The 23,453-nt window shown below is 32.5% G+C and overlaps 1 protein-coding gene across 1 annotated transcript; it reads right to left on the reverse strand.

Annotated features, from left to right (window-relative positions):
- Positions 1-2,290: 2,290 nt before the first annotated feature.
- LOC129221650 (ubiquitin-conjugating enzyme E2-22 kDa-like) lies at positions 2,291-22,786 on the reverse strand. Its single transcript, XM_054856177.1, has 6 exons — positions 22,418-22,786; positions 22,033-22,185; positions 10,892-10,974; positions 7,540-7,703; positions 5,418-5,482; positions 2,291-4,299 (listed from the first exon to the last, which is right to left on the reverse strand). The coding sequence occupies exons 1-6, from the start codon at positions 22,478-22,480 to the stop codon at positions 4,228-4,230; spliced, it is 600 nt and encodes a 199-aa protein (XP_054712152.1). The 5' UTR covers positions 22,481-22,786; the 3' UTR covers positions 2,291-4,227.
- Positions 22,787-23,453: the final 667 nt, after the last annotated feature.

Consider the following 23,453-nt stretch of genomic DNA (forward strand, 5'->3'; position numbering starts at 1 on the left):
TACTTACCACTTTTTTGTTTTTAATACTTATACCTAAAACCGCGGAATGGGTCATTTTGACCCCATTATAATCACAAGCACTAAAGTTGCAGTTCAACGTTTCCTAGAATAGGAAAAGCTTTTTCAGTCCTCTCTCTATTTCCCAGATGAAGGCAGAACAATACTTCAAGGTCAGTAAATTGTTACTGATAACAGAAGTGTAGGTGAGGGCGGGGGGCGTCTGTAGTAGTAGTAGTAACAAGTGTTGCAGAGTGCAGACGCCCTGTTATATCTCTTTTAGTTTCGTTTGGCGATTAAATATCTCGCCAGTTTTATGGCAAACCTTAGTTTAAATTGAAAGAATCTCAGCTCAGACCAGATTGCTTTAGGATTTTAGATTGATTGATGTGTATTTACGAAGGGAGCCGCTGGCCCTTAAATACCAGCATGAACCATTCCTATGGTTATAATTCTATTTGTTTTATGTTAATAAATGTTAGTTTTGTTTAATTGATAGTTGTAGTGTTGTTACTTGTTTAACATTGTGACCAAATGAACAGACTTACGATCAAATTTTAAACCTGCAAAATTTGGAGTTGCTGAGTTTTTTTACGCCCCCCCTCCCCTAACGTTATCGTTCCTTGTGGGAAAAATGCGTCTGGTTAGTGTATTCAAGGAATGTTTTCTTTCTGATGTTTTTTGTTTCGGCCTAGAAGGGAAAGTGGTGAACCGGCGCACATCCGGTTTTTTATGACTTCACAACTGGTTGTTCGCATTGCCTTGGATAGTTTGATTGTACCAGTCTGTTCCATTTTTTGGCGCCTTGTTTACAAGGAGATAAAATTGATCTGATGTAAAAATGGCTGGAAGAAATAGGTGTAAATTAACAGTTAGCGAGGCCCTCGAATATATGCGACAATTATCGGAAAATGAATCCGAAAATGATAATGATGAAGAAGTTGTTTTCAGCGATGAAGAATATGTGCCCCCTGATGATGAAAATATTTTCTCGGATGAAGATACCGTATCTAATTTTTCTGGACAATGTACTAGCAGAAAAACTATTTCTGGGAGGAAAAGACAATATGTACATACATGAAAAAGGTTCTCAAATTCAAATCCAGATGAAATAAAATCTGGAACTTTTGTTACAAATGGCGAGGCCCTCGAATATATGTAACAATTATCGAAAAATGAATCCGAAAACGATAATGATGAAGAAGTTGTTTTCAGCGATGATGAATATGAGCCCCCAGATGAAGAAAATATTTCCTCGAATGAAGATACCGTACAGTGGCGTAGCTAGACCCGACTTTCGGGGGGGGGGGGGGGTTACTTCTTTTATATATATATATATATATGTATGTATAATCGCTTGGAATTTTTTCCTTTTCTTCCTTTTTTTTCTTTCTCTTCTCTCTTCTTTTTCTCTTTTTTTTGAGACTAACTTTTCGGGGGGGGGGGGGGTTTGTCCCCAAACCCCCCCCCTTAGCTACGCCCCTGATACCGTATCTAATTTTTCTGGACAATGTAATAGCAGAAAAGCTACTTCTGGGAGGAAATTTACACTACAAAGTGAAATGAATAAATGATTAAAGTTAATGGGAGAGAATTTTATATCTTACTATTATATTGTATAATCTTAGTATTACTCTTGTTCATCAAAAATATTTTTTTTACCTCTTTCTAAACATCAAAGAACCCATTTTAAGCTTTGGGTCAAATTGACCCCTGTCTGCTGTTTTAGGTATACGGAAATTTCCGTGGTTCTAGTGTTAAATAATAAGTTTAAATTGTAAAAGCATTAAAATTAATTTTATTTAAAACTTCTCAGAATTTAAAAAAGCCAAAAAGTGGGCAAAATTATGGGTTTTTTCAAAAAAAAAAAAAAAAAAAAAAAAATCGCATTGGGTGCATTCCGGCCAACCCTGCTTGATTGCCTTAATCAGTGGTGCCCAACTTTTTTTTATCTGAGAGCCATTCTCGTGGGCCAGAACATTTAAAATTTCAAAATTTTTAAACATATTCAGAAAAAGGAAAGGAAGTTAAAAACCTGTAATCATTGTTATTATGATTCTTCTTTTATTAAATGCATCTGTTTTTCAAAACCCAATTTCTGAATATTTGGATCCAAATTTATAACGTTGTCATTAATTGTGCTTTTTGATTTGTGATATAGAACAAAACAAAGGGGCAACACGGATCAGCTTGGCGGGCCAGATGTGGCCCACAGGCTGTAGGTTGTGCACCACTAGTCTTAATGATTTCTTGTCTAAATGCAGAAAATAAAAAATTAAAACTATAAAACGGAACACTGGTATTTTATTAAAACAAAGAACATAACATTTTAAAAATTAAAATATTTCATAACTTATGCGACTTACATCAGTCAATTATATATTTTTTCTAATTTATTTTTAATTTTTGTAGCTGTACATTTTGATGTATATAAAATATCAAAAGCTTTTAATTCTTCTTCACATGAATTTAAATGAAAATCATCCAAAGGCAATGCAATAAGTAGTTTTGAAAAGTAATATAATTTGTTAAAAAACATATCTTAGTAAGTCATCAGGATGAAATACAGTAGAATACCATTATAACGCCAACCTATATAACACAATTCTCTATAAACCGCACAACTTTTCAGAAGTAAACAATTGGATTTGAAGTTTAAAAAAGCCCTCTGTTTTGCTTTGCAAACATAAAAATTGTTAGGCAAATTAAATTTTGAAACAGTTTATCATCTTACCTTCCTAATTCAAAGCTTTTTAAATGAAAATTAGTATTCATAGTAATCAGAAAACACCAAATGGTTCTTGAAGATGCAGCTGTTATGAAAACCACAAAGCTAGCAGAAGTGCAGGATATTTTCACTTTCTTTTAATTGTGAAACATATTTATTTGAGAATGACTAATTGTAATATGAGTGCTTTAATACTCATTGCAGATAAAACTCACTCTGAAGTGCTATTTTATAGATATATTCTGAATATTAGTTTCAAAATTTGTGAAATGATCTGCCTGTATAACTCAAAAGCTCTGGTCCCAAGGTGTGCATTATAAGTCTTCTACTGTATAATCCATTAAAAGTTTCATAAAATATTTGCATATTTTCAGCATTCAGGCGAGAGTCACAACTTTCACAAAACAAATTTGACATACTTCTGCAGTCATTTACAATTTCCCATTAGTTATTTCATGATTTTAACTAATTATGCAAGTTAAATAAGATATCTTTTTAATGAGTCTGTAAAGATTTTTCTTATAGGTTCCATGTAATACAAGGAGTGATCAAATGAAAAAGTTAAATATTTGCATATTCCGTCATAGGAGGATGTAGCGAAACATCTCGGGATGCCATTGGAGGCTCTGACTGGGATCGGAGCATGCGCGGGTGCCCGCATGTGCAGGGGAGAGCAAAGGCTCTTATAAAAAGCGGCGTCCAAATAATGCGGCAGTCCCTATAAGGACAGGATGGTGTTTGCGTTGCAAAATTTGACGATTCAGGAGCAGCGAAGTGTTATCCGATTTCTGACAGCGGATGATCAAGAAACCGGCAGCTATTCATCGGGAGTTGGTGACCGTTTATGGGGAGAAATGTGTCTCTGACAAGTCTGTCAGAAAACTTAGTGCCCTAAGTTCAAATGGGAAACATTGAACCATCTGCCCTACAGTCCGGACATGTCTCCCTGCCATTTTCATGTGTTTGGTCTGCTGAAGAAACACCTGAAAAGGAAGCACTTCAACTCGGATGACATACTCAAAGACACTGAAGGACAAGATCTTGTCACAGCCACAGGAATTCTGGGAACAAGGTATCCTGCGGCTTGTTCATCAGTGGGATCATTGTACTCAGGCCTATGGTGTATATTTTGAATAAAGTCCACATTTGTACCCACCATGTTGTTTCATACCTTTTCATTTGCTCATCCCTTGTATGTTTAAAGTTTTTAATTTTACAACATCGAAAAACACAAGTATTGAATTTAGTGACTTTTGCCAGAATGCCAATGGTATAACCCATTTTGAAGAAAAATAAGAATAATTCAGCATCTTTGAATGAGGGAGAAATGTAAAATCTTCAGATTATGAAGTTTTTAAAGGTTATTTATTAATTTTTCTAATTCTAAATTCCGTAAACATTCTGTATTGTCAACAAATGGTGATCTTCAAAAAGTGCTAGAATCACATCTCAGTTTTTTTTTTCTTTTTATTCTTGAATGAAGATGAGGAAGATGGGGTGTTCTAGCTAAAGAGTGTTTCAGTTGCCTTCTCCAAGTTCCAAGAACAAGAAGATAAGGCCACTCGTGCTTTGTGCTGCAAGAAAAGGTTACAATGCTTTAACTAACACAATTACAGGAATAGTCATAACTTTTTCCAGGATTTCGGAAGCTTTTAATAATAATAATAATAAAAACTATGACTTATCAAGAAAAAGGAATAAACACTACAAACAGAAACTGGTTATTAGGGTTGCCAGATTCAAGAACAGTAAATACGGGATAGGCTCCTAGGAGAAAAAGGGTGGGGGGGGGGGGTATTTTTGAGGTTGAGAGTATTTACTGGATATGATGTATTTTTTAGGTGTGCTTTTCGACGTAGAACGTCTCTTCATGATAAATCTGAAAAAAAAATCCATCGTAACAAAGCATTAAACCTTACAAAAAAAGCCGCCTGTCAAAAAGTTTTAAAAACGTTTTCATTAAGATTGACGACACATGCACAGAGATGGTTTTCCAACATTAGTCAATGAGAAAAGAGGAAGCAATTATTCAGCTCCTCATGGTCTGCCGCCAAAACAAAACCAAATTAAAACAAAAACAATTTTTGCGTTTGCTGCTACATGATTTTTTTTATTGCTCTTTATTTCACATTTTTTGTTTTACTTCATTTTTTTCCTTTAAAGTAATGTCTCATTTTGTAAAATATTGTTATTAGCTAGAATATGGGACTTTAGCCGTCTCGTATGGAAGCTCCCGGGACGCGGTCCATTTTTTCAAAATATGGGACTGTCGTCCCTTCAAATCCGTGACGTCTGTCAACCCTGCAGATCATGTTTTAGTTTGGCTAAGGTTTCATGCTGCCGTAAAAATAACGCAGAAACTTAAAATAGCTCATTTTCGGTTCCAGGATAGTAAGGACTTCACTTCAGCAGAATATTTAATGCCGGGGGGGGGGGGGGCGAAGCCATCTGATGGAATTGGCTTTACATTCTCATTGAAACTTAGATGTTTAATTCCTTAACAATATTAATGGTGCAAAGTGTGGAAAATAAGAATTGAAAATTTGGCAGAAATCCTATCATATCAGCTTAAATGTTACCTCCTAAAACAAATTATATCATGTAAACAATAAAAAATCTTTAAGATGCGTCAAAAATGATATGTTATTTTTACTAAAAACAAACTATAAAATGTCTTGATCAAAGCACTTACTTCATCTACACCCATATCCATGAGCCTTTTTATCTTGTCATCAAACTCTGATGGGGAAGCAGGAGCTGGAGAAGAAAGTTTAATTTTTAGAACAAAATTTATTAAATTTATCTGTACATAATAAACAAGCAACATTAGTATCTGCACATTTCTTATTTAAAAGAAAAAAAAAAGTAAAAAATCCTAGTAAGGTTTTGTTAATATATTTTCATAAATTTCCCTAAACTTTCATAGAATCTTTTTCATAACACGTTTAAATGCGTCTCGAAAAATGTCGCTACGACATAAAACTACAAAATAGCACAGATGCAAAACTCAACAGATGCACATCTGTTAAGGAAAAAGAGTTACTATTTTATGCAGAAACATGCAAAACTACACCATTAGTCCCATTTGCGGGATAAAGGGTTGTTAAACATTGCACAAATTGTCAGGAAAGAAAATGTCTGCAATGGAAAGGATTTTTGTTTTTCATTTGGCCTGAGAAGGAAGACATTTCAGATATTGATTTTGATAAAGACATGATAAATTTACTTGAACCATACTTTGATCGTCAATTTCACTATACTTTTCTTAATTTTGATTTTTTTTTAAATGCGTGATGGGTTAGTTTCATTGTTTCACATTTTAACTGTACATTTAATGTTAATGTAGTGTAAGTCACACAGATTAATATTTATTAAAAAATATATATACAATCAAGAATAGTTTTGTTTTCACCTGTTGATATTCAAAACCTTAGCTATAAAACTGCATTAATGGAATTCTTTTGAGACAATGTATGAGGAAGAAAACGTAAGTTGAAAGGATAGCCAAATAACGACTTCCTTTCCAGTAGTGTAAGTCACATCATGGCAATTTCATTTATAAATATTTAAGTAGAATATATGAACAAACTTTATGCACTGCTAAAAATTGTACATGTGTCTAGTATACCAAAGGCATAGATAATATTTTAAAAGTCATTAAACATTTTTTTAAATCAACCATATAGTACATGAAATACACCGCCAGCTAAGTCATTCCAGCCGAGGACTGCAGTTTCGTGCTTATTAGCACTCATCAGCCCAGCATAGGAGTGACTGAGCTGAATTTTTCAAATGTAGTGTAAATCCTGCAGATAAATAGCCTACATAACTAAAGATTAATCATTTGAGGCAATTAGCTCATTCATGCACAAAATTTATTTAGGTGAAATCATCTTGTCATTTAATGATGGTATTAGTATTTTCCTCAATTTAGGTTATACTTTAGTGCACTCATGAGAAAAACCATCGATTAGAAGTTGGCAATAATATCGTAATGTAAATGAAGTAAAGAAGAAACCTAAAAATAATTAACAATTGATCTGAAATGTTATGGATGTCATTTGTTCAATGTTGTCTGTTTTATAGCAAATAACATTCTGTTATAAAACTTTTATTACTGAAAAGTGAAAACTGTTTAAATTTCAGCTGTCAACTGAAATCCCCCAATCTTACCAATAAAATGAATAAATAAATAATGAGTAACAAAATAAAAGACTAATAGAAATGATCATTTGCAGAAAGAAAGCAAAATTATAAGTACAAGAAGATGGCTACATGATGGGATTATTTACGACTTGACCTCTTTCAGATTTTTTACTAAATACTTCTTTGTACAACACTGAATTTTAAGCAAGTCTAAAATTAAATCATAAAATTAAAAAAAAGAAGAAGAAGAAAAAAAAAAAAAGACTGTAAAACACTTAAGTTTTGAGACCAGTGGCAATGGAAAAAAGATACTTATATGAACAAAGAGGGACAATTTTAGGAAATAAAAGGATACTAACCAGCAGCTTTGAAATATTAAACTAAGGTTCAAAATGTATAAAAATAAAAGTTTTGATACAACCAAGCTCTCAAGACAGGCATTTTAATTAAAAAAAAACCAAGACTTCTGATCAGTTGTCAACTTTTTCTATGATCAGAATTATCAACTCTTTTAAATGATGTAGAAGAAAGCAAAATTACATACCATACACTAAACGATTTTGCACATGATCTCCATGAATACACAAAACTATTAACATGAGTGCACAAAATAAAATTATAATCAGAACATTTGAAATGAAAAAAATATGAACAGTGACAAGACTGACCACCAGCATAAGCTTGTGCCCAGTGCCGAGCAGTCAGCTTGAACATTTCGTTATCATCTTTGTACTGTTTGGCGACAACTGCATCCTGGGGATCATCTGGTTCGGCAGCTGCTAAAAGCGCTTGAAGAGAGAGTAAGACTGTTCGTAAAGTCATGGCAGCTGCCCTGTAATTATAAATAGAAAGTAATAAACCTAAGACAAGGAATCTCTTTGTTTTGAATTATACCATTTTCACTGCTGTAATTAGGAACAAAAAAACATATTTTGTAGCAAAATTCAGTAGCATTATTTACAAGACATTAAAAAGGGTAAAAATAATTTTTGATAGTATTTCTTAACAAAGAAATGATTAATTTCTTCCATTTCAAACAAGCATGGCACTTGAATGAAGCATGTTCACCCCAGCACTTTATCATTAAGAGATCAAAATAAACAAGTGTTGGACAAATTATAACATTACTTGAGCTTGAATTGAAGTTAAACACAGATTTTCCCCCAAATGGAGTAAAAGATCCCTTTTGGAACATCCAAATGCAACCAAAAGGGGAGGCGTACAAATAGACTCTACTAAAAGTCTACATACCAAATTTCAATCTTCTACGGCATACTGTTATGGAGTTATACGAAATACATACAGACATTATAAGAAAACTTGTGGTAATTTACTCGGCGATCATCAAAATGGCTATTTCAGACATCCATAAGTTTTTAGATACATATGCACATAAAGAACTGAAAAAAAAAAACAACTCGGCACTCATTTGGGGGTGAGAAAAATGGAAATTTAGGCGGATATTCGAGTTATTATTTTTTTTTTTTTTTTTGCGAATACAATACTTTTTTTACTATGCAAAAGGAAGTAAAAAGGAATGTTTAGTGAACTTATGGTTATGTTTTTGCTGTCATAATTTAAAATTATTATCCACTAAACAAACTTTTTTTAAAGTATTCAAATTTAATCTGATATATCCGAATGAATGAAGGCAGGCACGGACCTATTTGGAGGGAAGGGGGAGGGGGGGCTGCAACAAAATCTGTAGGGCCCAGAGGCCAGTATATTTGCAACGTTTAAAAGTCTGCTAGTTTTTTTTCTCAATTTCTTGGGTCTTTGGCCTCCTTAAGGATGTGCTCCCACCTCCCTACCGAACTGCGGGGGCCTGAAGGCAGAATAAACTAGTTGGGGTGAACATAACCTGGCAGCATCGTAATGCAGTTATTCAGATGTGTGTAGCCTAAACAGTGCCCCCTCTCCCATAGGGGTCTTGTTTTTTACCCTGATTAATTACGATTCTATGTATTTTGTACGTTCAGTTCTATTTAGCGAAAAAATAAAATCCTCATGCTAAAAGATTTCTTAAAATAATTAGCTCTTTTCCAAAAACAAATTGCCTATAAGAAGCAGAATTGTGATTATAAATGAATATACTGCAATAACAGTGTTTTTAGTTTTGTACAGATTAAAATGAGGTACTATGAACCGGAATCCATTTTTCAATAATGAGAAGAGTAAAACCTTTACTTATTTAAGCTTTCTGGATACATATTTATTTCATGATATTTTATTAAATAATGCTATTTATGCAATACTTTATCTTTTACTATTTTTCGTTCTCAGGAATAAATAAAATCAAGTCAATATGTTTGACGGCGTATTGGGGTAGGATATGAGAATGAGGTGTTCAACCTTGGACCCTCCCCTTGCAAAATTTTTGTGTGCGCCACTGGTTTACCCCAACTGTAGGTTCTACTGCATTTCAAAACAATTTATTCTTGGTAGTTCCACCCATGTGTTCTTTTTTGAAACACTGTAAAAGCACAATGTAAAACAATTCTTAAATACAAGACACTCAATTAAACAAAGAACATCTTTCCTCCTTGGTTCATTTAAATTCGATTTTTTTCTGACCAGAAGCAAATTTTCCATGCAAAACAAAGTCAGATAGTATTATGATGTTTTCGAAGAGGTCAACCCCTTTGATAGGCTCATGTTGCAGCCAAGTTACAGCGACGTCACAATGGTCATAAAATGACTGCATTGGGATGTCTGACAGGAATCATGCTTGTTCCATCAGTCCCCACCCCCATCTCTATGCCAACAACAACCCCGTCCCATATATATGGTAAAAAAAGATTCATTTATATAATACTATAAAGGATATCATAACTTGCAAATAATTGTGGATTTTGATGTTGATTACAAAGTGTTAGTGTTGAAAAACAAAATGCGACTAAAAGGGGTGATTCAGAATTCATGAAAAATACCTGAAAGTTTTAAAGAGAGAAAATGGGGGAGGGTGGGGCGGTCATTCCTTAAACTCTTTAAATACTTTAAAATACTTTCTAAATATTCATAATTTTATACATTAATTATCAGGGCCGGATTTGGAAGTGTGGAGGCCCCTAATCAGGGTTCGAAAATATTCGTTACTTTGATATATATCGGAATATTTTGATATATATGTATATATCTGATATTTTCGACCCGTGAAAGTTAGGATATTTTGTAAAACTTTATTGTGGGGCCCCCTTTGTTGTGGAGGCCCCGGGGCAGTAGCCCCACCTGCCCTCCCCCAAATCCAGCCCTGTTAATTACTTTTGATAAACATACAAGATGCATTTCTTGTATGTTTATCAGAACAGACCGGATTTGACTATTCTTGACTGCCCTCAAAGTGGTCACCTTTAAATGAATGAAATTTTCCGAAGGATCCAAGAACTTTGATATTTGTTCCAAATTCTTCTGAGCAGGCTGCACCAGAACACATTCCTGCGTGCTTGGGGCTCTCAAAACACGATTTAGCTGATGATCTTTTAACAATATTGGAATTTTTGAAGGGTGTACAATATCATGGACCTGATCTAGCACTGCTGGCCAACGGGAATGTGCAACAACAACATGAGTTAAGTTACTTTTGAGCTGGTATTATGTTAATTACCTCCAAAAAAGTATTTAGAGGTGATAGCAAAGGTCACAAAACAGTACAAAGGTGTTGCAGTGTAAATTTTTTTTGCATCCTTTACAGAAAGTACATTTTTTTTTCAGACATACTTTTTTATACCAGTCTCTCGAGTTGGTGAATAGGTACCCGAATTATTTAACTACACTTGAAATTTCGAATGTTTTAAAAAACCAGTATAAGAGAGAATCGTGGGATACAAAAAGTCCTAACACTTAAATGCTGTATGGGAATTTCCAAAAGATCTTTTATTAATTTCAGAAAAAATAAAATATAGTCATAAGGAATCATTAAAATACAAAAGCATAAATTAATTCAAAATAAATAATAACCTATTCAAATACAATGACATTTACACTAGTATGTTTTAACAAAAATAAAATAAGAATACATACCATTGATCTTTTAAAATATCTAAACAAATAGCTCCAGTAACTGAACTAATATTAGGATGCCATATTTTAGTTACAAAACGGACCTGGGGAGAAGAAAAAGACTAAGATATAATTGAAACATTTGCTAATCCTGTTATAGTTAGAGATAAAACTTGCACTGCACAGAAAAGCATACATTGTTGTTACATATGGCTTTATTCAGAAAGATATTAATCCATTTAAAAGGCAGCCACGAACAGGAAAAGAAATATACAATAAACAATTGAACATACAACAAAAGTAACAATTTAAAATCAAAAAGAAATCTGTAAATTAGAGGATTTCACAATTGTAGCAGAAATAAAGAGAAAGTCATTTCAGGGAGTCCATGACTGATCGCGTAGACCAATAAAGCTTTCCAAGTAAATATTGTTTTTGATCAGTTGGGTCAAGTTTTGAGCAAGAGAGGAGATGAGCAGCATTCATGTTGCCAGGACTGTAAATTAGACAGGTACTAGATGTTAAGATACCTATATAGTGGAGGTGCTCAGCCAGGCAATCATGGCCTGTAGAGAGCCTAAAAAGGGCCACAGCTTCCGCTCGAGGTTATTACAGTAAGTCCTCCACATCTCTTGTATTTAGGTCCAAGGTTTGCCGTTCGAATTGGCTTTGTTTATGGTCGCAAGTTGGTCTTGAATTTAGTTTCTGCAGAAACAAGTAAGGGACTCACTGAGAATGGGACAGTTCACTTGGCGATCTAAAGAACCTTGCTTGGCCAAGGAGTCAGCTATTTAGTTTCCATGGATTCCTACATGTGAGGGAACCCACTGGAAGGTAATGGTCTTATTTGCAGCTCTTAAAAGAATCACATTCTTTTTAGTTTCTGAGATAATATTTGATTCGGTAATTTGGATCTTTGTAACTGCCTGAAGAGCTGCTCTGGAATCAACCAAGATTACAGCTTTGGAAAAGTCGTTGAGTCCACATTGAAGATTATAAAGCGCCAGGAAAATGGCGTGGATCTCTGCATCAAAGTTTGAATTGAGAAATCTAACAGGTTCTTGGAGGGAGAAAAGATTAATATGCACAAAAGCGCCAGCTTTGTTCTGCCAAAGTGAGCTGTCAGTGAAAACTCACAGCCATTCATTTTCAGAGTATTGACCGTGGAGCATACACAGTGCGTTTGCTCTTAGAATGGTGTCTGGGATGTCCTTTTTATCTTGATTGTTAATTTGTAAATGACTCCGGGGGTCTGGCTAGAGAATATTTGGGTCCGTTAACGGACCCTTCGCAAAAATTCGATCAACCAAAACGGACCCTTCGCCAGAGTTGCATAATATAGACGAACGCACGAACGACGTTTGCAGAAAATTTTTGGCTGTGCAGAAATTTTTTTCCTATCTGCTAACGTTGATTAAATTTTTTTTTTAGGAAGTTTTTAAGAAAATCCCAGTTTATTTCTGTTAAAGCCTTTCTCCAAAAGCGTTTTAAAGCACATGTGTAAAAAAAATAATGGTTTTGGCAGTTTTCTTCAGTTGGTGAAAAATAAGCAAACTATGTTATTTTAAAAAAAATAATAAAAATAAATGATTTAAAGCACTTTTTTTTGTCTCTTTCATATCTGAATATAAATTTAATTTTTTATTGAATTGTGAGTTAAGCAAAATAAATATTTGCAGAAAATTTTCCAGTTAGGATTTGTGTTCGCAGAAAGCTTTTCATTTTATCTAAGTCTGCCCTTCACAAAATCCCGATCAATCAAAACGGACCCTTCACAAAATTTGGATAATCAAAAACTGATCTTTCATAAATTGTTTATTGAAAGAGCAAATCTGAAAGCAAAATAACGCATATTTCTGTGCATAAACCGGTAATTTTTGGAACCTTTTTTAAAGTCAAATTAGAGGGATCAGCTTATACAAAATCTACCAATTTTGCAAAAAAAAAAAAAATCGCACTTTTGCTTTGGGATGCTCCTGCAAGCGATAAATAATTGCTACTGCCAAATAAATATAATGCTTGTTTGTTTCTTGGAAAGAAATTAACAGCTAAAAATAAGTTTGGTCTTAAATAATTTTGTTTTATCACAGCTAATTAGCAGCGGTGTTGTTGTAAAATTTTCTGAAAAGGTATTGGTAAGCACTTTTATCCCCATGAAATGAACTTAGAACAGCAAAGGGATAATAAGGGTGGGGAAAAAATATGATCGCTTCAGATAGAGTAGGGTCGCAAAATTATCACCACTTAGCATCTGGCGTTGAATCTTTATAATGACTTGATTAGAAAATATTCTCATCATTTTACCAGCTAGTCAATATTTGCGTTTTTAAGGTGCTGTGTGATGTTTAACTGTTATTTTGGGAGAAAATTATATGGGTTTTAATTTTTCGATGCTAACAAGGATGATTAACTTCAAATAAACTCTTTAAATTTCCGTTTTTTTTCTTTAGATGTCTACATTTTGAAAAATGCTATCTTTTATAGGATATGAGAATCATATTTTTTTCTTTTTTCAAGCTAACTTTGCTTTATTAGGATGCGAACAGATGAAAAATCTCTTTATTTTTGTTAGAACTCTAATTTCAAGTTTTAAAGCAAAATTCAATTTTCTTTTGAGTCAAAAATTAAAATGCTAAATAGATGGTTTATTTATTTATTATTATTATTTTATTTTTTTTGCTTCAACTGTGTCCACAGATATTAATGAAATGCTTATCATAGGACTCTAAAATGCAAATTTAAAATAATTTTATCAAAAATATTTCTTTTACGAGCAGTTTTTATACTTTTGATGCCTTCACTTTGAGAATTGCAATCTCTTTGCATCTGCTATGGGAATCCGTTTTTTCGAATTTTTGATGTTTAGTATGCTTTGTTAAGAGGTAAACAATTAAAATATCTTTTTATTTTTGTTAAAATCACGGAATTTATAAGTTTTATACGAAATTCTGTGCTTTTTAAGAGTGTCTTGAGTTAAAAAGTTAAATGCTGAACCCTTGTCTGAATTTTATTTTATTTTTTACAATTATTTTAAATACTGTACAGAAATATTTCTAGTATAATTTAACATAATGTAGAATGATAGATAAATATTGATGCTTGAGAGAGTGATGCCCCCTCCCTCCAGCCGCCAAATATTAGAAAAACACTCCAGAATGATATTGACATAGAAGAGGAAAATACTCAACTTTAAGTTTAAATGATGCAGTTTGTGCCCTCTCTAAATTTTAAAATTTTGTTTAAACGATTTTTTTTTGCCAAATTATTTGATTTTTCACAAAATTAATTCATTTTTCACAAAATTATTTGATTTTTCACAAAAAACGGACCCTGTGAAAAATTTTGGACAGAATCCTGAACTCTTGATGTCTGTGAAGAAGAGGGGGTTGACCATGTTACCGCTCTCTTTAAGGCAGGGGTCTGTCCAGGATTTTTCACAGGGTCCGTTTTTTGTGAAAAATCAAATAATTTTGTGAAAAATCAAATACTTTTGTGAAAAGTCAAATAATTTTGCAAAAAAAAAAAAAAAAAAAAAAAAAAAATTTTTTTTTTTTTTGCAAAAACGAAAGTTTACTCTTGAGATGGTGGAAACTGCATCATTGACACTTAAAGTTGAGTGTTTTCCCTCTTTTCTGTTGAGAATATCATTCTTTAGAGCTTTTCTAGTATTTGGGGGGGGGGGGGGGGAGAGGCATCGCTCACTGGGAGATGGGCACCCCTCAAGTATCAATATTTATCTACCATTCTACATCATGTTAAATTGTACTAGAAATGTTATTTGTATAGTATTTAAAACAACTGTAAGAAAAAAAAATTCAGTCAGGGGTTTAGCATTTAAATTTTTAACCCAAGACACTGTTTAAGAGCACAGAGTTTCGTTTAAAACTTATAAATTCCGTGATTTTTACAAAAATAAAAAAATATTTTATTTGTTTACATCTTAACTAAGCGTACTAAACATCGAAAATGCGAGAAATCAGATTCCCATAGCGGATGCAAAGAGATTGCAATCCTCAAAGTGAAGGCATCAAAAGCATAAAAACGGCTTGTAAAATAAATATTTTGGATAAAATTATTTTAGAATTGCATTTTAGAGCCCTATGATAAACATATCATTAATATCTGGACACAGTTGAAGCAAAAATAATAATAATAAATAAATAAAATGAAAAAAAAAAACGATCGATTCAGCATTTTAATTATTGACTCATAAAAGAAAATGGAATTCCGCATTAAAAACCTGAAATAAGCTTTGTTACAAAAATAAAAAACCCTTTTCATTTATTTGCATCCTAATAAAGCGAAGTTAGCTTGAAAAAAGAATGAAATATGATTCTCATCTCATATCGGAAGTAAAAAGATTTCGTTTTTCAAAATGTTGCATCTATAGAAAAAAAACGGTAAATAAAAGAGTTTATTTTAAGTTAATTATCCTTTTCAGCATCGAAAAATCAAACCCATATAACTTTCTCCCAAAATAACAGTTTAACATCGCACTGACAGACGCTAAGTGGCGATAAACAGTTAAACATCGCACCGCTAGACGCCGACGCTAAGTGGTGATTAGTTTGAAATTGGTAACCCTATCTGAAGCGATCACATCCCCCCCCCCCCCCGTACTACCGTTTGCAGTTCTAAGTTCATTTCGCTGTATATTATTGATTATTAAATCATGAGTGGGGAGAAAAGTGCTTACTACATCTATTCAGAGAATGTTGACGCTTTTTCAAAGAAGTTTACAACAACACTGCTGCATAAAACAAACAAGCAAAATTATAAACCAAACTGACTTACAGCTGTTAATTTCGTTCAAAGAAACCAACAACAGGCATTATATTTATTTGGCCGTAGTAATTATTTATGGCTTGCAGGAGCATCACAAGAGTGCCGATTTCTTTTTTCTTTTGCGAAATTAGCTGATTTTGTATAAGTTGATTCCTATAATTTAACTTTAAAAAGGGTTTCAACCATTATCGTTTTTACACAGGAAATATGCTGTATTATTTTAATCTGAGATTTGCTCTTTCAATAAACAATTTGTGAAAGATCCGTTTTGTTTATCAGAATTTTGTGAAGGGTCCGTTTTGGTTGATCGGGATTTTGTGAAAGGTCCGTTTTGGTTGATCGGATTTTTGTGAAGGGTCCGTTAACGGACCCAAATTTGCTCTAGCCAGACCCCTGCTTTAAGGTAATGGGCAATTCCATGAAAAGTGAAACCAGTAGGTCAAAATTTCATATTGCATTTATTTTGCTATATTATACATAGTGATATTGTGGATCGGGTAAATACCCAGTGGGTAGGTAAATATTTTTTGGGTATTTACCCGGATATTTACCCAAGGCCTGGGTAAATACCCAAAAACTGGGTATTTGACAAAAAAATGCAAAAAGTGAATGGGATTTTTTTAAAAAATCTAAGTATGAAATAATTGGTAAAACTGATACATGCATATGTATTACACAGTTTATAATATTTTTTATTGAAGACTTGATGAAATTATGAAAGAAACATATCATGAACCAAAGAATCTTTCTTTTCAATGTCATAATTGGAGAAGTATAAGCAATTCAAGGATGAACTTTAGGATTTCAAAATCACAATCTAGGTTAGTCATATCCAAATTGAAGAAAAAAAGGAAGCATGAGGGATGTTTGGAAGAATAAACTAAGAAGTTATTAATACTATGATGTTATTTATTTTATTGTGTTTTAGTGATAACGTGGCAAATATAGAAACAGTTTTCACATTAATAACCAAAAAAAAAAAATCAAAATATTGCTTTTTGTTGCCTTGCTCATTTGCATTTGCTCCTTGGTACATCATGATGAAAATTTATTCAGACTATTTTTAATACACACAATTAGTGATGTAGGGTGGGAAGGTCAATATTTTTTTGGATATTTATCCGAAGGCAGGGTAAGTCCCCTAATAACTGCGCATTTTGCCAAAAAAATTTAGGTGGTATCAAAAGGTGATGATTTTCTTTTTAAAAAACATAAACCGTAAAACATCTTCAAACACATTTTACTGAAAAAGGAATGATCAAGTATTTTTACGCTAACATTTAAGTTGTACTACATTTATGTTTAGTATTAAATTAAGACATTGTAAAACAGATGTAACATCTCTATTTTTTCTCACACTCAATACATATGCTTGAAATATAATAAAAAGAGAAAGTCACAATATCAAAATGAAATAAGCCAATTAAGGACTACGTTATCTGCAGGATATGCCTAGACACTTGAACTAAGTTTGGAGGAAATTTCTGCAAAAGATACAGGTAAATAAATAGTAATAATAAATTGAGCAACATTTCTTTATATTTTGATGTCATGCAGGGACATATTACTGGGTCATAAAAGACTAGGATTTTAAAAAATTGATGTTTGCTTTTTTTTGTAACCAGTTAAGCTTTTTACTTTTGTAGAATGGCTTTTTATATCTGAAATTTGGCTATCAACATTGATTAGGCATATCCAGCACATTTAATGTGAATATCATATTAGATTGCTAAGTTGTTTCACACAATAATTCTTTAAATATGTGATCAAAATACAATTTTTGGGCAAAAATTTATTGTTTTGTATATGGTTAGTTATATATATACATAGTGGAATACATACAGAAAAGTATTTTAGTTGAATATAAATTTTTGAAATAAATACCCAGGTAAATACCCAATTTGGGTATTTACCCGGGTATATACCTTGGGTATTTACCCCTAAAAATAAATACCCGGGTATTTTACATCACTAATTATACATCATTGTAAAGCTTGAAATGTGTATTTTCAGAACATTACATTGGTTTTTTAATAAAAATTACATATTTTTTTTTTCCTAGTTGGAAGTACGATAGTAGGGTCTTCAAAACAATCAGAAAAAAAATACCCCATTTTCAAATGCTTATTTCTAATAGCAAGATAAAAATAAACAAAATTAATTGCAGTACAGCTTAAACTATTAACATAATACTGTAATGACATGCATTTATTTTAATTTTTTTACAAAATAAAATTAGGCAATTTAAATTTTAAAAAAAATGAAGTTCAATGTTACGTCCGTAACAAAAATTTAGCAAAAGTTGTTGTTACTTCCTAAAAAATCAAAATTAAAAGAAATCCTTTTTTGTCCTTTTAGCAATTCATAACAGTAATTGTTTACCATAGTTTAAAACATTAGAATTTCTTTAGTTTTTAAAAAAATGGCGTTACAGATATACCTCAAAACTCAAATTTTGAATTGGTAGCCAATGGCTACCAGATCCTCACAGAATGGTAGCCAAATCTCAAAAAATGATAGCCGAACTTTATTTTAATTTAAATTATTTAATTTATTTTATTCCGTTTATTTATTTAGTATGAGTGTATATGTCATTGGCGTAGCAAAGAGCGTTTCTTATAAAATAATAATTAAAAATAAATAAGTAAATAAAAAATATTAAAAAAAATAAATAAAATAAAAAGGGAGCTAAAAATAAAAAATAAAAAGAGGGTTGAGGAAATTTTTTGGAGGGGGGGGGGGAATTGAACTTGGGGGGAGCGGGCACCCCTGCCCAGATATTATTTAACACATCTTTTGCAAACTCTAATCTGCATTAATTTATCTTTAAGCAAAACACATCACGATAAAAAAATAAATAAAAAAGATTATTATTATTATTAATTTTTTTCAGCTTTCAAAACTTCTAGAAACATCACAGCTTTCAACCAAAACACGAGTTAGTTCCACAAGTATAAATAAAACAACAAAATACCAAAAACTTGAACAGAATGTAAAACCTAAACCATTTGCGTTTCTACAAAAATATTTTTTTGTTTCTACAAATGCATGCAGAATTTTATAAAAATCGAAGCCTGAGTGTCAAAAAATGAATGAATACAAGAAAGGTAAACAATATAAAACAAAACGAAAAAAAAAAACAAAAAATGAAATAAAAGATCCAGCAGAAGAATAAAAGGGTTTCAGCCGTATTCTTTCCACCTTCTCTAGACGCAAGGGTGCCATTTTTTTAAAATTATTTATGTGTTTTATAAATACGTTTGTACTTCTCTTTATTTATTTTGGAACACACATTTTCCTCTTCTAACTGGTGAAAATGGACAATCTACAACGCGGCGCCATTTTGAAAACGCAGGACGCCATTTTGAAAATTTACCGCGAAACTTAAAAATAACTTTTTAAGGAGAAATAAAGTAAATAAACGGATATATCCCCTCCTCCAGTAGGTTTTATATTTTAAAAAGAAAAAAAAAGGAAAAACAAACAATATGATTAAAACAAAAAATCGAAAATCTTGCAAAAAAAATTTGTTTTATAGCGATATCGTTTTTACCTTGTCTCGGTGCATTTTGACTCAAAGGCGTTATTTTTGTTTATTCATATGTAAACCAAATGTACAAGATTAATTCTTTTTATTTTGGAAAGGACATTTTCGTCTTAACTGGTAAAAATGAACAATAACAACGCGACGCCATTTTGAAAACGCGTAGTTTAAAAATACCGCAAAACGAAGAAATAGCCATTTGTTAAGGAGAAATAGAGTTGAAAAATGAATTTAAGATCAATAAAGCATAATTTACTAAATTGGTGTATGAAATTTGTCTATTTTTACGATCGCGTGTAAAGAAAGCCGAGTTTTCGAAATAGAAGTTTTGTAACGAATTTGCCGTCGTGATTGCGATTTTTGTTTTCTATTCAGAACAAGAACACATAGCACAATTAGCCACAATTGGACAATACTCCCCCCCCCCTCCCTCCTTCATCCCTGGCGATCCGATAGCCGAACTTTTAGTGGACAAAAGAATTTGGGGAAAGGTCATATGTCAAGACTATAGTTCAGAGAAGGTTGCATTGGCGAATGGTAGCCACATTGGCGACTGAAGTGAAAATAATAGTCGCCAAAATTTGAAAATTGATCGCATTTAGCGACTGGCGACCGCGAGTTTTGAGCTTTAGTTACAGACGTAACATTTTTTGTTACGGACGTAACAAAAAGCAGTACGTTACGTCCGTAACACATGTATATTTCCAATTAAAAAGAAACAAAGTACAGGATGGGCAATGAAAATATAGGGTATGACATGTAATATGATATAACAAAACTTCCGATACTGCGATTTTCAAAATTTTATAAATATTAGTGGATATTTAATTTTATTTTTTAAAATTATTGAAATACACATCGTCGCCTCAGAGCAACATTAAGACATCTAATCCTAGGAATAACACTAAGATATCCTACTGTTGCCTGAAGTGTTTCTCTCAAGGTAAGATTTTTTGTCCTCCAAATCATGCAATAAATTCAATTGTTGTTAATAATTCTAGATTAGCAATTAATGCTTAATAACATGCATAAAAATATTCTAGAGAGTTCCTTAATTTCTCAAACTTTGCTTCATCAATGCACTATGACACAAAAAAAATAGTGTTCTCCAAGTAGATTTTTGTGGAAATTACTTGATCATTTAACACAATGAAATCCAAAGCATTTTGTGCGTAATTTTCAATAATAAAGATTTTTTTTCAAAAAAATTTATATTACAGATATTAATTATAGTTTTTCTCTTCAAACTTCAAATCATTCTGAAAGCATAGCAAATTGATATTACTTCTTATTTCAAAACTAACTTAGAGATGAGAATTTGTCCTGTTTAATAGTTTACACCAAAGTTATTGAGTTACTTTTGATTGTTATTTACTCTCCACAAAAAAAATATTTAGATTACTGTTTCATTGATGCATTGAATATTTTATAGTTTTAAAACTTAAATTAAAAAGCATAATTAGATTAGAGTTAAAAGTACTAAATATTAAACTAGCTACATCTGATCCTCAGATAAATCACATCTAATTTTGAAGCAAGATTTAGATTACTTAGGCAAATGTTGGCCAAAATGCATTTTCCGATGTCAGTTTCGACTGTTTTCTTCCACCTTTGGCAAAAATGTGCAAATTCTATTAAAGAGCGATTGAAATCAAAGGGAACTGTTAAACTTTAAAAGAAATTTGGCAGTTAATATGTTTGTTGAGAGATAGAGAAAATCATCGAAAATTCTCAAACTGTAAAAGTACTCCCTTGTAGAAGCACCCCCCCCCTTTCCTTCCATGTTCATGTTAAAAATTTGAAAACTTCATTTGTAACTGAATAATTCCACTTTTATTTTGCTTAATTTCCCCTTGGATAAATTTACTTTTTATAACACACCAATTTATATTTTATATTTATTTACATGGCGGTATATGCACGGGAGCTGCTCCCTACCTCCCCAAATCTTAAAAAACTATTAAAGTGTAACTTAAAGGGTCAAAATAATGTGTTAATTTAGATCATTGCACTCTCTTAACAAAATTATTAGTATACATAAGCATGTGCAATTAGCATATCAGACATGTTATCCGTAACACTTTTTTGTTACGTCCGTAACAAATATATAAATTTCTATCATAAATTTTACAAACAATATCCATGAAAGCTTTATGGTTTTAGAAAGCTTGAAATCTCTAGAACAAGTATTTCAAAGAAAATTTTAGAAATCTACGAATAATTCACAGGAATATTGGCAATTGTATGACAATGTATATACATTTTGCTGTTTTCTGAGTTACGTCCGTAACAGGCAGTTTTTAATTTTTGTTACTTTTGGTTCTCAAATATTGCGAAACATTATCAAATTATAAATAAAATTACTGAATTGTGGGTGCTTGAACAATGAAATAATGCCGTCTTGCATGCTATGGCGAGAGTTTCATAGCTGGTGAAGTTGATCACAGATTTTGGCTGTTATATACATAATATCGCCAATCACATTAAGCAATTTTCCTACTGTCGGCAAGATAAATTAAAAAAGTCTCTAAACCAAGTGAATTACATGCTTTTGAAGGAAAGGTACCCATAATTTTTAAGATCAAATGTTGAAAAACTTCAGAGGGGCATTGAGGGTGCATTGCAATTCGAGAGATGCAAGAAAGAGGGCAAGGCTCATCAAAGGTTGTTTTGAAAGGGTCATCCAACCTCACCCTCTTAAAAATGCTGAGGGGATACCATAAGTATACAGTTGACTCCAGTAATTTGACAAATTGTACTAAAACTTTGCAAGTGCTTATCAACATATTAACAATCTAAACCATATTAGAAAGACAAGAAAAAATACAAATACCTTTGGAGGGTTGAAAGGATAAGTTTCAGGTACTTTGATTTCTAAAACAAAGTTTCCACCTTCATATGGAGTATCTGGTGGTCCAGCTATTTCTCCTTTTAATTCTGTATAAGTATCATTAACTATTTCTACACTAATAGCACACTTTGCAGCCTGAAAAGAGCATAAATATTTCAAAACCAAATCATCTCACGATTTCTAAAACTAAAACAAAAATTCAATACCATATAAAAATGTAAATTTCCTTTCAACGGGAATTCAAACAGGAAATACGAATTAATTGAATTAAGATATTATCGCCCTTGAAAAAATCTTATCAGTTACATTGCTTTTTTTTTCTAATTCTAACCAAGTGGGTAGTCCGATAATAAAGACAAACTCTTACTTCTTCACTCTTAACAACTTCTTTAAATTCTCTTTTAATACGTTGAACTGCTATATTTGCCATAGTCCACTGGCCGCCATATACTATCACGTATCAAAAGTGTTAAACATTTAATGGATTTAAACTAAAAGAATTAACATCTACAAACGAATAATATTACTGAGAACTGTCATTTAAAAATAAATAATTTTTGCGAGATCTCGTTTCGCATCGCATAAAAGTCGTAAATTTTGGAAGTTGGAGTTCTTACGTATCATTGCCAGCGAAATAAGTTAATATCTTTTTATTTCGGCATGACCTTAGTTCCCTGCCATGTTTATGGTTTCACATTTTCAGTATGTTATTTTAAAATTTTGCCGATGATTTTGAATTATGTCAGTTTAACAAAATGATTGCATTTCCCCTCTATAAGGACGTTGCTACTACTCCTCGAAAATAAGCAGCTATGATTGGCTAACGTAGTCTACTCCAGTAGGGGCTACTTATTGGCAAAATAATCGCTCATTTTGGCGAAAAATTTCTAATTCTACAGGAAATAAATTACATGACGAATTATACAGTTGATGAATATTGTCGGTTGCCATTTTTTTCTTGCGTGCAGAGAAATATGCTCGGAATCAATGTTACAAAAGCTTTGAGGCTTTGTCGTTAGCGAAAGCAATTTAAATGTTTCCTTTTTGATTATTCTTTAAGAAATGCTGAAGTGTATGAGAATTTTGTGGGATCCTTATTGCGATGAGGACTTCCCTTGTTGAGCAATCACGATTGCTTATTGTTCTCACTTGACAGTCCTTGATGTTTCGGTTCCTTTTTCAGTTTGGACCAGGCCTGCAGCACCACCGTCCACCGGCGGCGGCGCGGCTGGTCCTGAGCACTGTCCCCCGGAATCCACTTTTGCTGGGCGGTGGCGTCCATGTCCTACACACGCATGCTCATACACATTCGCCTACACGCGCACGCCTTTACAAACATACACACGCCTACGTGCACACACGTAAACCTACACACACACAACTATACACACGTAACCAGCCAG

This window comes from Uloborus diversus, chromosome 4 (genome assembly GCF_026930045.1).
Source record: "Uloborus diversus isolate 005 chromosome 4, Udiv.v.3.1, whole genome shotgun sequence".
NCBI lineage: Eukaryota > Metazoa > Arthropoda > Arachnida > Araneae > Uloboridae > Uloborus > Uloborus diversus.